The 18,572-nt window shown below is 46.3% G+C and overlaps 9 protein-coding genes across 9 annotated transcripts; 6 read left to right on the forward strand and 3 right to left on the reverse strand.

Moving 5' to 3' along the window:
- Positions 1–338: 338 nt before the first annotated feature.
- Positions 339–916, forward strand: N7446_005158 (uncharacterized protein; the record flags this gene model as incomplete). The annotated part of the gene is made up of 2 exons (XM_058513906.1): positions 339–425; positions 494–916. The coding sequence occupies 2 exons, from the start codon at positions 339–341 to the stop codon at positions 914–916; spliced, it is 510 nt and encodes a 169-aa protein (XP_058375235.1).
- Positions 917–927: 11 nt separating this feature from the next.
- Positions 928–1,131, forward strand: N7446_005159 (uncharacterized protein; the record flags this gene model as incomplete). Its single annotated transcript, XM_058513907.1, has 1 exon — positions 928–1,131. One exon carries the CDS (start codon positions 928–930, stop codon positions 1,129–1,131), a length of 204 nt encoding a protein of 67 aa, XP_058375236.1.
- Positions 1,132–1,337: 206 nt separating this feature from the next.
- Positions 1,338–2,873, reverse strand: N7446_005160 (SNG1 family protein; the record flags this gene model as incomplete). Its single annotated transcript, XM_058513908.1, has 1 exon — positions 1,338–2,873. The coding sequence occupies one exon, from the start codon at positions 2,871–2,873 to the stop codon at positions 1,338–1,340; it is 1,536 nt and encodes a 511-aa protein (XP_058375237.1).
- A 1,285-nt stretch (positions 2,874–4,158) lies between these two features.
- N7446_005161 (MFS transporter) lies at positions 4,159–5,819 on the forward strand (the record flags this gene model as incomplete). The annotated part of the gene is made up of 4 exons (XM_058513909.1): positions 4,159–4,373; positions 4,431–4,814; positions 4,872–5,623; positions 5,680–5,819. 4 exons carry the CDS (start codon positions 4,159–4,161, stop codon positions 5,817–5,819), a joined length of 1,491 nt encoding a protein of 496 aa, XP_058375238.1.
- Positions 5,820–6,331: 512 nt separating this feature from the next.
- N7446_005162 (putative 2-hydroxychromene-2-carboxylate isomerase) lies at positions 6,332–7,175 on the forward strand (the record flags this gene model as incomplete). Its single annotated transcript, XM_058513910.1, has 4 exons — positions 6,332–6,406; positions 6,461–6,560; positions 6,632–6,915; positions 6,972–7,175. 4 exons carry the CDS (start codon positions 6,332–6,334, stop codon positions 7,173–7,175), a joined length of 663 nt encoding a protein of 220 aa, XP_058375239.1.
- A 368-nt stretch (positions 7,176–7,543) lies between these two features.
- N7446_005163 (amidohydrolase) lies at positions 7,544–9,193 on the reverse strand (the record flags this gene model as incomplete). The annotated part of the gene is made up of 1 exon (XM_058513911.1): positions 7,544–9,193. One exon carries the CDS (start codon positions 9,191–9,193, stop codon positions 7,544–7,546), a length of 1,650 nt encoding a protein of 549 aa, XP_058375240.1.
- A 498-nt stretch (positions 9,194–9,691) lies between these two features.
- On the forward strand, positions 9,692–11,145 carry N7446_005164 (uncharacterized protein; the record flags this gene model as incomplete). The annotated part of the gene is made up of 2 exons (XM_058513912.1): positions 9,692–11,029; positions 11,086–11,145. The coding sequence occupies 2 exons, from the start codon at positions 9,692–9,694 to the stop codon at positions 11,143–11,145; spliced, it is 1,398 nt and encodes a 465-aa protein (XP_058375241.1).
- A 363-nt stretch (positions 11,146–11,508) lies between these two features.
- Positions 11,509–12,864, forward strand: N7446_005165 (Zn(II)2Cys6 transcription factor; the record flags this gene model as incomplete). Its single annotated transcript, XM_058513913.1, has 2 exons — positions 11,509–12,333; positions 12,385–12,864. 2 exons carry the CDS (start codon positions 11,509–11,511, stop codon positions 12,862–12,864), a joined length of 1,305 nt encoding a protein of 434 aa, XP_058375242.1.
- A 2,182-nt stretch (positions 12,865–15,046) lies between these two features.
- On the reverse strand, positions 15,047–16,043 carry N7446_005166 (uncharacterized protein; the record flags this gene model as incomplete). The annotated part of the gene is made up of 5 exons (XM_058513914.1): positions 15,047–15,637; positions 15,694–15,761; positions 15,817–15,853; positions 15,920–15,939; positions 15,989–16,043. The coding sequence occupies 5 exons, from the start codon at positions 16,041–16,043 to the stop codon at positions 15,047–15,049; spliced, it is 771 nt and encodes a 256-aa protein (XP_058375243.1).
- Between the last annotated feature and the right edge of the window lie 2,529 nt (positions 16,044–18,572).

Genomic DNA, 18,572 nt, shown 5'->3' on the forward strand with positions numbered 1-18,572 from the left:
AACGGGCTTTAAATATGGCTATCTCTGGCGTTGCTGGGAAGGAATACTCGCTTCACGGGAGAAACTATCATAACTGACAACTTCACAACGCACCCCGAACGCCATAACCATTTCAAGATTCATGCGCCCTTCGCTCAGTCCGGCAGCGCTGATAAGTGTGCTCGTCACATCGAGCAGCGTCGCGACTGTGCGCTTCTGAAGCGCAGAAATGCTATGGCCAAGCGCTCAACATCGCCCAAGTCCAGAGACAGCCCCTACAAGCATACTGAGATCCAGAGCAAGACTTGTCTGCTCGTCTCGGACACCATCTTACTATGTGGATGGTGAAATGCATCGCCATGATGCCTGTGAAGGGCAGGAGGGCATCAATTTCTACCTCGATCTCGGCAAAATCGACGTCGAGACCAGCCAGCCTCTCTATCTGGGTAAGTTGCTCTGCCTCCATTGAGACCCTAAATGTACAAAAGATAGCATTGTTGACACTCCCATCTAGTCCTGTAATGCCACAGGTACATACTCCGGTTACGTTGGAACCGACCCAGACGCCGTATCCGCCTACGACGACAGGACCATGAGATCAGACGGCACAACCGACGACGAGACCTTCCTGCGCGGAATCTCTAAGACAAACGAAGCGGACATCGGTGAATTCCGCACCATCTTCGCCGGCTACTATTCCTCCCGCATGACCCATATCCACGCCACGGTCCAGACCAACTTGACAAACGATGATGGCAGCTACTCCGATGCAGCTACCAAGCATGTTGGACAACTTTTCTTTCCTAGGGAGTTAATTAACTCTGTTTATCAGTTGGCGCCTTACTATGCTCAACTTACTTTCAACCTCTCGACCGTACCCTCAACGATGAGGATTCGGTTTGCCCTATTGCTAATGACGATGGGTACCATGCTATGATTTCTACGGAGATGGTTGGTGAGACCCTTGCTGAGGGGTTGATTGGATATATCACTATTGAAGTTAACAAGAGTGCTTCGGCTATTGCTGCTACCGAGGAGGATGTTAATGTGCAGGGATATTTGCCTACTGTTTCGTTGATTTCTAGTGCTCGAGCTGCTGCCAACACTCTTGATATTGCTGAGTGTCACCGTACTAATGGTATGAGGTTGTAAATGATAGAAGTCGATGTTGAATGTGCTGTTTTGTAATTATTTTTTTTATAAAGAGATGTTGTATTAACATTCACGGTGGTTTGACAGCTTGAGATGCAGACATGATATGTATAATGCGTGGCTGAAGTAAATTTGACGCAGAAAATTAGAAATCGGCAGCAGGACAGATTAACAGAAATTAATCAGCTATGAAGAAGAAAAAGCTTTCAGTCCTTATAGGGCAAAGCAAAACTCGGACCGGTGTGATCTCTAGCTTCTGACTTCTCAGCCTGCGGCTTGGACATCTCACGTCGAATGATATCAACAAGCTGGTCTTGATCCGCCATTGTCGTGATAGTTTCACGCCTTGGCCTCCCAATTCCTTCCTCACTCTCGGTTTCGGATATTCCACTTCCTTGCCCATCTTGGAAAGTCTCCTGTCGTACCAAAGAATCCGCCTGTTGTTCGGCCAGAGCCGCTGCAACACGCTCTTCACATGCCTTTTCATCGTTTTCTTTCTTGATCATGGCATAGTGCGAACGTCTATAAACGCCAATAGAGCTGAGAACAATACCGATGATCTCGTAGAGAAACATAACCGGCAGGGCGTAGTTGAGTTGAGGGTTACAGCCTCCCGACCAGATGTCAATCAGCACTTGGAAGATGCTGTGTGCAGGAAATGCGTAGCCTACTTGGTAGAAAGCCGGGGAAAGCTCGAAGGGGAGCAGGATCGAAGTGACATTCATGACGATCCAGGAGATCAGCGCCATTGGCACGTAGGGTGGTGGCAGCCAGATAGTGAAAACATCCAGGACGAGGAAATTCAGATGCGCGAAGAGCCAGAGCGCCATCCAGGTCAGCACAAACTGGCTTCCATTGACATTCCAGCCATATCGGAAGGCCCAGATTGCACCGGCCGTACAAAGTGATCCGGCGAATGTGTATACCGCCGAGATGATTTGGCGCACGATGGCGATTCGACGGGGGTAAACCGACGTGTAGAGGTTGAACTGGGCGTATAGACCATTCACGATACCCAGGTAGAAGAACTCTTGGATCAAGATCAAAATGATGACGAGTGTGTTGTAGATAAGGCGGGACCCTTGTGATGTAGGTTGGATATTGGTGGAGGCCAATGTCCATGGGTCGGAGAAGGCCGCGAGGGCAGCGGAGTCAGAGCTGTTTAGAGACTTAAGAGCCTGTTCTCCGTTCGTCTTCGAATAGGCGACCCGCGCAGCTTCTGACAGAGACTTCAGGCTAGTTTGGAGAGCAGAGTCGACCACCGTTGGGTATCGCGCTTCGTTCCACACCATGGTGATGACATTGCTCTTATCGTACGATGAAGCAGCAGACCCACCAGCGAATGCGGCAGTAAGGGCGTTAGAGGCATTGGATGTAATGTAGAGACCTCCCCAGAATTTGATGTCACAAACAGCACCTTCAATACTCCCTATCTGTGGGTATAAAGAGGCTGGGCGCTCAATCAGGTTTGGAAATCCAGGACCCTTGAGCTTCTGATACACGTCGCGAACTGCATCGCCGATCGTACCGCCGTCGTAGTCAACGAACAGAACATTAACATTGTGAATGTGAGTTGATTGTTGGAACAAGGATCCAAAGATGTAACAGAAAAGACCCAAAAAGAGAAATTGAAGAAGGAAAAGATTGACAGCCGCAGCCTTCAGCACAGCCAATCGACGCGGCCGAACAGACGGATGGTGGATGCTGGGCCGCTGCTCACGCGCCTTGGGATAGAACTGCATATGCCCTGGAGAGCGAGCTTGTATAGCTCGCAGTGGAGCTTCAAATTCCACCAAGGTACCTGGGGACACTTGCAAGGGCCTTATATGAAAGTATTCTTGCTGACCAACCGAAATTCAGCATCAAACGCCGAAGTCCGGAGAAATTTCGTAATATGATCTCAGTGAGCCCGAAATATCTCCACACGATAAACTAATTTAAGCTCGACCGATCGACCCTGAGAACAGAGAATCAAATTTTGTCTTTGTTGGGGGCAAGGGCCATTCATAATATTTGAAGGTCGCTGACATGTCAGATCTGAGGTCGAAAAGGGAAAATGGTTGGTGCGGGAGCTGTCAAGCCGCATTTGGTCAAGTCAATGGCTCTGAGTAATAAGCTCCAGCTAGTCCGTTTGAGTCATGTCAACCATGGTTATCAAGTACCTGATCACTTCATTTTGATCTATGAAGGCATGCCGTGTATCCCTAGACTCTTACTCTTGGTGATCCCGGGGTTTGAATTGGTAAGAAACACGTGCTTCTTCAGGTGTTCAAATCCCTTGCACGATGGTATTTGCGCTTTCTTTCGGTGATTGTTAGTGCTGATTGGCTTCTGCTAGCGCAAAGCTGATAGAATTACCCGACGCATCTGGTCGGTTAATCCTTTGGTCGATGCGTGTTCATGAAGAGTACCGAGCCAGTCGTAAGTAGTGCCAGAATGAGGGTCTCAAGGCGCAGGCTTCAGTTCGAAATGAAGTTGGTATCTCTTCTTAGCATTCCATTCAATTGTGTTTGTTCGCTCCTGCGATAAATAGCGCACGCTTCCTCGGCCAAACGAAAACAATGCTTAATCCAACAAAACACAAAACCTTTCAACCACGTTTTCATTCAATTTTCATTCAACGAGAAAATCCCATTCAACAAGTCTGAGAAATACTCTCGCGCATGTTGAATAATCAAATATTCCCTTTTGGCGCTAGTGTGCTTTCTGGCCAATCATCCTCCATCTACGATTCCTGTATTTACTGTTGAGTAATCTTTTATGTCTCCAGCCGTGCAGGCAACCAGGATGTCCCAGAGGAATATCTTTCAAAAAGGAGTGCCGTTCGCAGAACATATTCTAATCAGATAATCTTGGCCTCGGTCGGCACCACGATATGATTTATCAGCCTTGAGAGGAACAATGTCGCAATATACATTTCGATCTCCTCCGCCATCCTTATAAAATATATTTCTTGTTCATTATAAAGCCACTGTACAACGTCCTGGTCTGTGTGTGCGAAACTGGTGGGGCAAGCATATATTCAACATGGCACAAGTCAAAAATGACCAAAATATCGACATACACGCCAAGATCGAGGATTTCACCTCTTCGTCCGAGGATAAGCTCGAAGCTGGACGGAATGCCTCCGGCGGGAATAGTGTCACATGGAACTGGGATGATGATCCCAGCAATCCCTACAACTGGCCAACCCGACTGAAAGTCCAGCAAGTTTTTATGATTGCTTCTGCGGCGCTTACAACGTGGGTCAACCTTTCTTTGTGACGAAATGCTGGCATGGAATCTAACATGGTATCCAGGTCTCTCAGCGTATCGATTCTATCGCCCGCTCACTCGGAATTTATGACAGAATTCGGAGTCAGCAGCACAGTGGCTATCCTACCCTTGTCGCTCTATGTCTTCGCTCTAGGTCTCGGCCCTATCGTCGGAGGGCCGCTTTCCGAGACTGTTGGAAGATATCCAGTATATGTCGGTACAATGGTTCTTGGGACATTATTTACGATGGGTGCTGGCTTTAGTCCTACGTTTGCCGGGCTTTGTGTGTTGCGATTTCTGGCTGGGTTCTGCTATGCGCCCACATTGGCTATTGCTGCTGGGACTATCAACGAAACCTTCAAGCCAGTGAAGCGTGCTATTCCCTCTACCATTTTCATTTTATCGCCTTTTTTGGGTCCTGGATTAGGGTAAGCTTCCTTTCCAAGTAAAGCAAAGGTGTCCTATTTGACCGAAGATATGTGCAGGCCTGTGATCGGAAGTTTTGTCGTGAATAGAAAAGGCTGGCGTTGGACTCAGTGGACAATGGTCTTCTTCGCCATCTTCACTCTCATCACAATTTGCATCTCCAGGGAGACCTTTCATCCTATCCTGAAACGTCGTCGCTCAAAAGAACTCGGACTCGATATCCCTCCATCTCAACCCCTGTCTTCAAAAATTCGACTTTTTGCAACCATCGCCCTTGTCCGCCCTATTCATATGCTTGTGACCGAGCCCATCGTCGCTTTCATCTGTCTCTATGTTGCCTGCGAATTTGCAACACTCTTTTCATTCTTCGCTGCGATTCCTCTGATCTTCCAGGGTGTCTACCAATTTAGCATCGAGGACTCTGGTCTCGTATTTCTGGCCATCGTGGTCGGATGTTTACTCGGAAGCATTACAGTCCTTCTTTGCAACATTCTTTTCTATTTGCCTCAAGTAGCAAAACACAAGGGTCAGCAGGTTCCGCCCGAGCATCGTCTTTATCCAGCTCTCATCGGCAGTCTTGGTCTCCCCGTGGGTCTTTTCTGGTTTGCATGGACCGCTAGAGCGGATATCTCCTGGGGAAGTCCTGTTGTCGCAATCATGCTTTTCGCATGGGGCAATCTTTGCGTTTTTATCAGTACGACTCAGTATTTAGTTGATGCCTATCACGGTCTCACTGTCGCGAGTGCTATGAGTGCAAATAGTCTGGCCCGATATGGGCTCGCGGCAGCATTCCCTCTATTCACTATTCAAAGTGAGTTTCTATCTCTAAATATTCATGAGGTACACTTTATGCTGACAATTTTCTAGTGTATACAAAACTCGGCACTGGCTGGGCCTCGAGTTTGCTAGGCTTTATTGCGGTTGCTCTCTTGCCTGTTCCTTGGGTTTTCTTCAAGTCTGGCAACAAGCTGCGAGCTTTGAGTAAATATGAGACCGCGGAAAACTAGGGATTATACAATTAGAATACATGTAATGAGACGTTTTATAGAATATTAATAATTGAGATAATGGCTTTATTGGTAACTACATATTCATGCCTACACTATGAAGCAATTGAGTTGCGCATAGACTGGCTAGAATCCAGCTTGAGCATATTATAAACGATCTTGATAGAATTTTATAGAACTGCCCCTGAACCAGTTAGACGGTGTTCCACGTAATTGGTCCCAGCAAGTCTGAGGAATACCGCTTCCCAACAAAAGCAGTACAGCTCCCAGTCTGTCGCCAAACCCACTTGGGAGCTCATGGCCGATTCTCGGCGGATCCTAAAGATCATCCTGCGTTACTTGCGTGTTCCAAAAATCGGTTGGGGGAGGATCTGTATGACTCAAGATATCTCAACATTGTACATGAATAACCAAAAATGTTGTCCAGGAGGTCTATAAATGCATACGGCTCAGCCAGTAACCACAGCTGTAATTTGCAATTCATTTCAAAATCAAAATATTATCTTTTCATCATGAGCGGTCCTAAAATCACCTTCTATTTTGACATCGGTAGCCCCTTCAGCTGCATTGCATTCCATGTCTTGAGGGCAAGTTCAATACTCAACTGATAATGTGTTAATATGGCTAACATGTAACGACAGAACTCTCCCGTTTTCTCGGCCTGTGAAATTGAATTTGTTCCCATTCTTTTGAGAGACTTGATGCAAGTCTGCCAGAACACCCCTCCTATTGCGGTTAAGAGTATGTTTTATCCCACTCCCTTGTCATGTCCTCGAAAGCTTTCGCTTGCTGGATTATACTAACTGCAATAGACAAATTCCAATGGATTAATCGAGAACGGATCTACTGGGCTCGCCGTTTCGACGTTCCCATGTCTGAAGCTATCCCAAAGGGATTTCCTGCATCTACTACTGAAGTCCAACTTGCTCTATGCGCCGTCGCTACCAAAGTGCCAGAAAAGCTAGTGTCCGTCGCGGAGAAATTATTTCGTGGATTCTGGGGAAATGGAGACTCCGCTGTGCTAACCTCTGATGGCTTTTTGCCTATTTTGGAGGAAGAGCTTGGCGCAGATAGTGCACGGGACATTATTGAACAGGTAAGTAATACCAGGGTCTTTTTATTGACAATGTTTTGACATTTGTCCATCAACAGTCAAAGAATGACGAGGTAGAATCTACCTTGCATGAGAGCACTCAAAGAGCGTTCACTTTGGGTGCTTTTGGCTTGCCATGGTTTGACTGCACGAACTCACAAGGTGATCAAGAAGGATTTTGGGGAATTGATCACTTGGGTCGCGTGGTGGACTTTTTGCAACTCGATGCCAGCATGGACAAGTCTTTCCGGGTGTTACTATGAGATCCAACATGCATCTGACCATATCGGAACCTATCGGTTTCCTTGAGTCAGAGCTGCAGAAGCATATGCGACTTGGGACGCTAAACGTGGATACTGTTGGTTATGGATTCTTTATTTCCGCGTTTCTTTTGTACTATTCTCGTTTAACATGTTATTTCCCTCTATTTTCGTCAAACTATAGCTTAATGGCCCCATATTGCCTATGTTTAGTAATGCACCTTCCAAGTGGCCTGTCAAAGCTTTTTATCAAACATATAATTATCAGTCTGGTCCAATCATTTTATTATTTAACAAGAGTATTGTAAATTGTTATGCGTGCCCAGTGACTTATCGGTATAATTTCCTTCTATTGAGAAACCGCTGACATGTCAGACCTTCACTACTGTGTTATCCACATCTACAGAGCTCCAGACTTGCTTTCCCCCGTACCACGTCTCCATAGTTTTGGCTTTTAGCAGGGTATTAGCATCCCATTCCATATCGACAATGACGAAGTCTGCCAATTTTCCCACGGCCAAACTGCCTGCCCTCTCTTCCGCAAAAACACTTCGAGCTGCACCTCCTGTTGCTGCAACCATAGACTCACACAAACCAAGTTTGAAATGTTCGTTCACAGTCTGAGGATAATCTACATCTCTAGCAGAGCGTCGCGTTGTCGCAACGTAAATATTATGCATCGGCATCCATGGCGAAGTTGGACTATCACTACCGATAGCCATCAAAGCGCCAGCGTCAGCAAACTCCCGGTATGCAAATGCACGCTGGCAACGGTCTTTCCCAAGTAAACGGGGCCACTCTGTCAGGATTGACGGATCGGCATGAACCGGCTGAATTGAAGCTGTCAACCCCAGCTCTCCCAACCTTTTGGCATCTTCAGGGGATGCAAGCTCAAGATGCTCAATGCGGTGTCGTCTACCTGGCGTTGCATGCTTTTCAATCGCATCGATTGCCATCTTGATGGCCGCATCGCCGATTGCATGGAGCGCAATCTGTAGACCAACGGAATCTGCTTCTTTTACAAGCTGATTCAAGTGCTCTGGTACCCAGATTGGCGGAGGCGAGTCTGCCGGGGCGTAAGGTTGTGATAGAAAGGCGGTGCAAGCATCAATGATGCCATCGCAAATGACCTTCACACCAACTATGCGCAAGTCCGGAGTTGTAGCGGTGTTGTACTGTTGGGAAAGCTGAAGAGCGCGTCTAATTTGCTTGGAGTTATCTTCGAGACTTAGGCTGGGCTTGATGAGCCAGTAAGCCGCAACTCGTAGTGGAAAGTCGGGCTCCATTGCGCGCAATGTGACGAGAGAATCCCACGCCTCTTCGTCCATGGCCATCTCTACCACACCAGTATAGCCAGCTGCATTGTACTCTCGGACAGCTGCACGGATTGCGTCCATTCGGTCTTCTTTTGAGCTTGATATAGCTTGAAAAGGCCAGATAATGGACATCATGGCACCTTCATCCAGAACACCGGAAGGATTCCCTTTGGCATCTCGATGAATTTTGCCCCCCGACGGATCGGGCATACTGGCAGCACCTAGCTCTTTCAAAGCCGCAGAGTTACACCAGCATGAGTGTTGAGAACTTGCATCAATGAAAATAGGGCGAGGATCGATATCATCGAGCATCACCGCTGTCACGCCGTTGGGAGTCATAGAATGCATCCAATTTTTGCATTGGATACTTGGCTTATCTGGATTTGCAGCAGCATACTCTTTGATTGTTGATTTTATATCTTCCACGGATTTGCAGTTTTTCAAGTCAAGTTTGCGAAGCGACTGGCCAAGAAGAAGGAGGTGCATGTGGCCATCTATGAACCCGGGGAGGACGACCTGCTGTTTAAGGTCCCGAGGCACGAGATTCGGAAAAATCCCAGAAGAAATCACTTCGTTGTTTGAACCAATTGCTGTGATCTTGCCGTCCTCAACCAACATGCTATCTGCAAAAGAGGGGTCTTCATGCCGGCCACTGCCGGAATCAATCAGGATACGCCCATTGGAGAAGAGCGTGCGTGTTGACATAACGACAGACAATATATCAAGGTTGAAATATAATGAAAAGAGACCTGGTAAGGACAACAATACATGCAGATATGTTCAAGATGCTCAGCCAAGTTGGAGTAGAGGAGATGCTCCACTTGAACTGTCTCCACCCCACGCTCGCCTCGACCTTCCCTCCCGGAATACCAGGAGACACCGAACTTATACTTCAACATCGGGAGGAATATCAACGGTGTTAGGAGTGCTACTATCAGTGAAATACTGTTTGTTAAATCAGTTGGTCAGATCAACGGCAATTCACAATGACCCCAGGATTTCTTCCCCGCTATTGCCATTGGCCCGGCCCGGTGTTTCATCTACTATCTACAAGAGGCACAGGTCCCTGTATCGTGTGCTGGCAGACTTGTTTCTGTTTTCTTGCATTTTCGTCTCATCTCACTCGATTTAGCTATCAATGAGATATTGATTCCAATTTTCTCAGATACGAAAATCTTCTTTCTCTCAACGTCAGCTTAAGCTATGTCGCATGCAATTACTTCTACATACGACGCCAATGTTTCTCACAAAGAGAAGAACAAAGACATGATTGACTTCGAGCAATCCGAGGGCGAAGTTATCGACCAAACAGACCGCAAACCTGAGCATGCCCTGACCGTGGAAGGCAACGAACGCTTCCATCGACTTGGTTGGAAACGCCTTACGATCGTCCTGATTGTTCAATCTATCGCTCTCGGCAGTTTGAGTCTTCCTTCAGCCTTCGCAACCCTGGGCATGGTTGCTGGTATAATACTATGCCTCGGATTGGGCTGCATCGCCATCTACGGGAGTTACATGATTGGTTTAGCAAAGCTCAAATATCCGCATGTTGCGCATTATGTCCATTTTGGACAGCTTCTCTTTGGCGGATTCGGCGAAACGATCTTTTCTGTGGCGTTTATCGCTTTGATGATATTGACGGTTGGATCACATTGCCTGACGGGCAAACTTGCCCTGGCCACGATCTCTGGTAGCAGTGCATGTGCTTTAATATTCAGTGCCGTGTCTGCTATGATCTTATTTGCATTTGCGATTCCGCCCTCATTTGCCGAACTTTCAATCCTTGGTTTTATTGATTTTGTTTCCATTATCATGGCTATCGGTGTCAGCATCATCGCGACAGGCATTCAAAGCAACTCGACCCTATCAACCTGGTCTGCTTGGCCCAAGAATGACTTAAGTCTCAGCGAAGCCTTCGTTGCCATCTCAAATATTGCCTTTGCTTACTCCTTTGCCGCTGCCCAGCCATCTTTCATGGACGAAATGCACACTCCGACAGATTTCACAAAGGCGATTGGTACCTTGGGCGTTACCCAAGTGAGTATCTACACTCTGACTGGGGCACTCATTTATGCGTTTGTGGGACAGGATGTTGAGTCTCCTGCCTTACTTTCGGCAAGTTCCCTCGTGGCGAAAATCACATTTGGGGTAGCTCTGCCTGTGATATTTATTTCTGGCTCAATCAACACTACCGTTGCTTGTCGTTATATTCATGGAAAGCTCTATGAAAATTCTGTGGTCCGTTATGTCAACACTATAAAAGGCTGGATCACATGGTTGTCAATTGTTGCTTTGATCACGATTCTAGCTTGGGTCATCGCAGAAGCTATCCCTTTTTTCTCTGAATTGCTTTCTATCTGCGGTGCCTTACTTGTGTCCGGCTTTTCATTCTACATTCCTCCAGTCCTGTGGTTTTTCCTACTGAGAGAAGGGAGCTGTTTTGAGAAACGCAATATCCGTCATGCAACCTGCAATCTGATCGTTTTTCTTGTCGGTATTTGTATACTTGGATGTGGTCTTTATGCAAGCATCACAGAGGTGGTAAGATCAACTTGCAAGTTCTTAAGACGTTATGTTCTCACGCTGACTTAATATAGATCGCCAAATTTAATACTGGATCTATCAGCCGGCCTTTCTCGTGTGGCGTCAGCGAGTAACCTGGAACTTCACAGGCAATGACGTAGAAACAAAGATGTAACTGAGACCCCTAAGAGAAAGATGAATCGAGAGCAATTTGAGTTTCCACGTAAGACGATGCAATACCCCTTTCTCGAAAGGGACTAGCTTGGTATTTGTATTACACATAAAGTAAGCCTCGTAAGGGCATCTCTTAAGGCACCAGGCTGACTTCAATTTCAGAGACAACGTTGTATACTGTAATATAAATACCAGTCTAACCTGTTTAGACGCACTTGTCCATTTTAGGGGAAGGATGTCCGAATAGCCGTAGCGAGTGTCCGTCTAGCACTTCCCTCCTCCTCCCATTCCCGATCTTCAATCTAACCCCACGTTTTCTTGCAATGCGTTCTGAAACTGCCGGGTGCTGGACATGTCGGATTCGACATCTAAAATGCGATATGCATATACCTTCATGTAAAGAGTGCTCCGACCGACATGTCCATTGCCACGGCTATGGACCCAAGCCAACATGGATGGACGGTGCTTCAGAGGAGCAAAAAGAACGACAACGTATCAAAGCAGCAATAAACGAAAATTTTCGCCGCGTGAAGAAAATGCAGGGTCGAGCTCGCCGAAGGGCTAGGGAGCATTCTCAGGCATTGTCGGAAACGCAAACAAACGAAGAAGCGCCAAGGGCAATGATCACGCCGCCTCAGCCTTCGTATTCGCCATGTTTATCTGGTCAATCGGATTTTTTGGAGCATAGCATTGAGCTAGAAAGCCATGACACAAGCCAAGTTACGAGTCATGATCATGATGAGGCCCTGCAATCCCGGACTGACTCCGGCAACCAACACTTCGAGCCTGGCGATAGTCTTGATTCTCGAGAAGCTTGTCTGTTGATGCATTATCTTGATCAAGTTTTCCCGTGGCAATTTCCATATCATTGTTCTAGATCCCGTCTAGGAAACCGGGGCTGGCTTTTTCTCTTGCTGATCAAGCGAGGCCCTCTTTACCATGCCGTTCTCAGTTTATCTTCACTTCACCAAGCTGCAATACTCGGAACCGAGGAAGAGTTTCAGCAAAAGCAAAAGGCATTTGAACACCACTCTAGAGCACTGCGGGAACTCTGTGATATTATGAGCGAAAAGGGCGACAAATTGCTGGATGATCATCCTCAATTGGCAGAGTTCTTGGCATGCAGCTTCATGTTGATCAGCTTTGAGGTACGTATCAAAAGTGTTTCTTCGAGTGAATACCACTGATTGGCTTTCCAGGTCTTCCGGGGTGCCGAGCATGACTGGCTCCTACATCTTGACGCCACTGCCTCCCTCATGGGTCTTTTATCACCGGAGGCTATTTTCAACCCAGACTCTGTTATCTGCGATACTAGCTCGACTCCCTTTGCTGAGCAGCATCGATCTCCAAGGAGCGGAATGGTTGAAGGACTGCAATTTCTCACAGTCGCTGTGATATGGTTCGATATCTTTGCTTGTGTTACAACTGGCCGCGCGCCGCGGCTTCCGTATCAACAATGGCTTCGAATTCAAGGCCTCAATACGGCAGATCTCATGGGCTGCGAAAATTGGGTTATGTTAATTACAGGTGACCTCGCTCATTTCAGCATCTGGAAAGAGACACAGGAAGAGCAGGGTATGCTAAGTATCCGAGAACTCGCAAGTAGGGGAAAAGAAATAGAGAGGCGCTTAGAAAGTGGTATACAGGACCTTGATCTGGCACGATGTGTAGGTCTATAGTTCTTGACGATGGCTTGCATGTGATACTAACTAATATTTCTTTAGGCAAAACCTGGTGCGGAATCTTCTACAAATTGGGTCTCGCGCCTCTTTGCCTATGCCGCCCTAGTTCTACTACATACTATTGTATCAGGGCCACTGCCGGCATTGCCAGAGATACAAAGCGCCGTTTCCCGGGCAATTATCACTCTTCAGAATAGACCGCAAGGGTATTCTCTTACGGGATCAGTATGGGCATTGTGCGTTATAGGCTGTATGGTCCAGTTACACAATCGTCCCCTATTCGAGATGCTTATGACGGATCTGGTACAGAAATCTGGACGAATTGGTAACAGTGCCACAGTTTGGAAAATAATCAGGAAATGCTGGGAGATGCAGGAAACCAAACGGGCCGACTGTCGCATCACTATGTCTGAGATGGGAGTTCAGGCAATTCTAATCTAAAGAGAGACAGTTATGCACTTATATCACCATTTACCAACATAATGGATATCTACATCATTAGCACGCCTTCACTCCTTCAAACAGATCAATAGATGGTATTTTTATAGTCGCTATATTATCTCACGGCTTGTTTTATGATCGATATCTCCTAGTTGCGAAATTTCCTCAAAACATCTGCCAGAGCTCTGGAGATAGCTACCACGAATAGCAACGCACCATATGAAACAGGATGAAATTAAGAATCACCTTTATAGTTGTGAGGCTCCATAGATCATTCATTACTTGTGATTAGGAAGAGAGGAAACTCGAGCCGAAATTGTCGCAGAGAGAAGGTCGAACCGGGGTCGCCGATGAGGCCAATCAGAAGCCACTTGCGGAATATCGCAGTATAGAATGATCGTTGAATGAGTAGTATCACAAAAGAACTATGAGATCAAAGGGTACCAAGGATAGTTACAGTACGTCCGGGAATCGGTGTCGCCACCTACACTAACCCTATTATCAAGATCCACTTCTCTATTCTTAAATTTATTCGGAATATTGATATTCCTGCAGGTTTGCAAATACAGTATTTTACAGGGACAAGCTACATTACACATGTCTCGTATGTGTAATAGGTGCTACACGTTCCATGGAAATGCACTCTGTCAAACCGAAAAAGCGAAAGTGAACCACGCGGATCTGGCACACTTTTCTCGTACCGCCCCAGCAACCATTGGCAATCCGGGCACTTGCTTTAAACCAGACAGCATTGACTGTGATCTACAGTACTGTATCTTATAGGGCCCCAGGTCCTGCTGATCTACCTTGAACTGCTTGTTTTAAAACACCTTGCCAAGTCTCATTATCGTTGGTCCCTCTCTGTTCTTCCATTCTTGCTGGATGTACATTTAGGCCTGCCGAGATTCTCTATATTGTCTCTATTATTCAGTTATGTGTGAAACATTGAGTTTATTTTGGAATAATCTACAGCTAAAAGGCGCCTAGTTTGCCGCGCGTTGGATCTGATGCTGGAGAACAGGGTAAAACTAGCATTACTATGTCTCGTTATGCAGGCTATATACTATATTTTTCGTAATGGTTATTGGTAGAGCTTTCCAAGTTTTGTATTGGTATATAAGAGACGTGAAACCCTTTCAATCATTTCGGGAAGAGAGACTTTAATAAGCGAATCTCCTAGATTATATCTCGCTTGCATATTAGCCCGGGCTTTGGTTGAAGCGCTTATATTTAGGCAAACGTTAAAGCTTCTCTTTTCACGATATACTGATCGTATCGCCTTGATAGCTGAAGTTATAACTAGTTCTACACTTTGCCACTGCTAGAGGGTAGATGGATGGTATCGTATTGTCAAGATAGTAACATCTTGTCGCAAAATATAATGGAGCCCTAGAACGTGAGGATTGTATGCAGCGAGAACATCGAGTAAGGGTTAGCCTATAATGCAGAATTTTGTTTGGATGCAAAAGAGAGAAAGAATCAATAACCTAGTACTTGCCAAAACTACGGTCGATCCGTCTTAGATAAGCATGGGTTAAGGAGCCATCCGGATTCTATAAGAAATCATTTATTGAAAATTGACTGAATATCTGTTGTCTGTTCCACTGTCTATTAGCGCTAGCGTTACATCCAAAACTGGCGATAGTTTAGAGGCAATTTCAGGCAGAGCTCTCGGTTTAGATTCGTAAGTTGCCGAACTGTGAAGAAATTGGAGCGTAGATTTGCAGACTCTCTAAGGTCACGTTCTAACCTCACTCTCTCCAAGGGAGAAAAGAGAGCAGCGCTGGTTCACAAGGAAGTAAATAGTTGGAAGGCAGGCGCAGATAATCCCAACTGCAATTTCCGCACAGGTAACAAGATCAGTGCGCATGGTTGTCCATGTCTTATCAGCTGAATTTTGATATGAAACCACCCATACCAGCCGGACAATGGTCACAATACACACTAGACCGCCTGCTGCCAGAATAACAATAACTCTTAGCTTCTTCATAAGGGACAGGTGGAGCACTGAAATCAGTGCTATCGGCAGAGCGAGGATAACCAAATCGGTGATTACACTAAAAGTGGTGTCGGCAAGGAAGACCTTCAGCACATCGAGACACGTCCCATTAGTAGCTTCGGGACCGAGCCAAAAAGCATCAATAGGTTTGCAGATGCGGATCTTCACAACTAATATTGCGATAGTATATGCTCCGAGTACCGCGCTGAATATATATATAAAAGCAACCCATTTCCGATATGGTGTGAATAATCGTGCGAGCATAAATAAAATCGATAATTTGACCGTGAGAATAACTGGGCCGTATAGGACATTTATTACATAAGAGGCCTTAGCAAGAAGTTTAGTAAATTAAAATTGTCTGTATACTGAGGCATTTCACCTACCTTTAAAAAAAGTACCATGTCATCCTTCGGGATATCCCATTGATGATATCCTCCACCTCCAGCTGCGGCTGAAGAGACAAAGGTCAAATTTCATTGTACCGAGATATATGTTCGGAAACGTACTCACTAGTTGAAGTGAAAACCAGGTCGTTGCTAGGACCTAAATTATTGCAGTCAGCATGATAACTTCAATAACCCACCGCTTTTATGAGTCAAGTTGTCGTACCCAAGATATTAAACACATCCCTAATCCAATTAGTATATATAAATACAGACAATCTGGGCTTCTGCTTACAGTCCTCAACGTAAAACACATGCTGTATGAATAGCTTGGCATACAGCCTCGTCATAACAAAGCATGCGACAATAGGGATGCATATACATTGTGTCACGATCAACCATAAGTGAATGCCCCCCGACGGATTACTGAAGTCCGGTATAACACCTGGCGGTGGCGGAGCAGCTGGCTCTTGCGACATGAGAATAGTTAAGATATTTTGTCAAGATATCATGCTGCCTGACAAAGTTAAGGGAGGAAGGATTTCCTCGAAACACTTGTTCGGCATTCAGCCTAGAGGTGCGCTAGAGGCAGACTGCTTTTGGGGTAGAGCAGGACAGCCATAGTACGTCATCAAATGGTCATCAATAAATGCGTATCTAAAATAAAAGAACTGTTTAACATAGTGACGTCAAGCCAACAGCTTCAGCTATCTGGAGGTGGTTTAGTTCACCACCATACCGAATAAACTGGAGCGTACATTTGGTTATGTCGGGAGCCATGGTTTGTTGCAGTACTAGTTTGAGTGATTGGTCGCCAATGAAGACACGGGGCGTGATAGAAGTGTCTGGACGTGGGGCACAGAGGTAGGGCAGCTGCCCAGCTAAAACAGGTATTAACTTAACTTAAGCACAGGCCCAGATTATATAATTATCCGGTTTTTGACGATACAAGGCCTAAAACCGAGGGTGTTCTTGGGTTATTCTAAAAGTAGTTTAGCGTTTCTTGGCATTGGGTTGAAAGTGTGTAGCTGGTGACACCGACTTCGGAAGCACTGTATAAGGGGGTGTCTCACCAATTTCGTTCTCAACCTCACTTTTGGCCGCCTTTCCATTGCTCTTATGCAGTATTAGCTCGACCGTACAACATGCCTGCTCTTGATATAAAGCAAGCTCCCTATCGGCTGCTTTGGATCTTCTCGAAACCAGCATTAAGGGGATCTCGAATTTCTAGTGATTCGAGGGTTCAGCTCGTTACACATTATCGGTACCGAATTTGATATAATGACAGCCGCAGACCACGGTGAGACTCAGAGTAGGTGCTCAACCCCGATGCCTTCAATGAGGCCAGCAATAGATGATTCTTGAGCAAGTGGAACCAGGTTTAGCTTTTGGGAGGACTTTCGTCCTCGTTCAAGGGCAGTTTCACGGTCGAAAACATGACCGTTACTGCAAGCTCCCCTGGACTTTGCCAGCCTGGTCTCCTCTACACAGCCGTAATCTCATCACTGCGCCAGGCTAGAGTTGTGATTCTTGGAAAGCCAAGAAGTGGCAGAGGAAAAACTACATAGGAGCACCAGCTAGATGCGCTTGGCATCAGCTCAATTTAACTTCCTATTTCACGCCCTTGCCTTAGCCATTCAAGTCAAAGTCAAATGACGCTGTTCACCCCGCATTTTCATGGTATAAAATCCCGGTCTTATCCTCCCTGTCATGCGTGCCGCCGATCTATAAACTAGTAGATGAAGTGCTTCCGGTGACATCATAGCCTCAGCCTCAAGTGGAAAGTCTTCACCGACTGGTCGAGCATGACCTCCATCGGTCGCTATGCGGGGTAAATGGGTTAGGCAGGCTTTACTTTGTTCGATTTTTCGTCAAAATTTGGAATTTATGATACCAACGAGATTTCAGGGTTTGCTCTGTGTACATGTCACAATCTATTATCATGGACTGGGGGGATTCTCCTTTATCTTGAGCTGCAAGGGATAGTATTCAGCTCCATATAATCGGACAAGCTAAGATATGACTCCAGTCACTTCTTTTGTCTTGAGAATTTCTATGCGTGCTTTGTTAGTTCTATAGTGTGGATTGCACCCGTGGTACTCGGAAGTGTAAAAGACCAAAAAACAAGATCACGAACGTTGGGACTATCCAGTATCGGGACTAGATTTGATCACTTTTGAATAGATACCTACGGATTTAATTTCTTACAGTGTGACCTTAGCCATGTGTGATGGCCACGAGTGCCAGCACACCCCACAAGCCACGGTCGGAAGGCCATGACCCCTTCTCGTGTAACTGTAGCCAAGGGCTTGGGACCCCTGGCCTGGGGGTCGCTTGTCCTTACTCCCGCCTATCAAAGACAACCTTGGAGCAAAATGGCGGCGGTCTGGGTCGCCAAGGGGTGAGATGTCTGATATCCATATGTCTTGCTGCATCCATTTTTATGCATGTTAATCAAGCCCGAGTCTGTTATCGATGTACAGAGTATGTCCTGTGCGATGTTGCGAGGGGCCTTTCGCCCTTGCATCGGATAGCTCTGTACTTTTCTGCTCTGGCTCGCACCAATGATATGACACTCATATTCAAGGCACACATCTTGTTAATGGACTTTCCAAGCTTTGGTCTTGATCGACATCCGTCAGCCACCCACCGCCCAATCGATTTGTCTTACTCCGTTTGGCCGAACTTGGCGATTGGATCGATCAGCACTCCAGTATATGCAGATTAGCTCTTAGTCCCCCGCGGAGGATCTGCCGCCCTAATAATTGTCTACCATGGCTTTTCACAGCCGAACTCAGCCCGAGTATCTCCAAATGTGGACCTATGACATTTTGCTTGCAGCTAACTAACCATTAGCGACGTCTCAACCAAAATGCATC

Source organism: Penicillium canescens (genome assembly GCF_028828765.1).
Source record: "Penicillium canescens strain IBT 15451 chromosome Unknown utg000003l_segment0_segment0, whole genome shotgun sequence".
In the NCBI taxonomy this organism is placed as follows: Eukaryota; Fungi; Ascomycota; class Eurotiomycetes; order Eurotiales; family Aspergillaceae; genus Penicillium; species Penicillium canescens.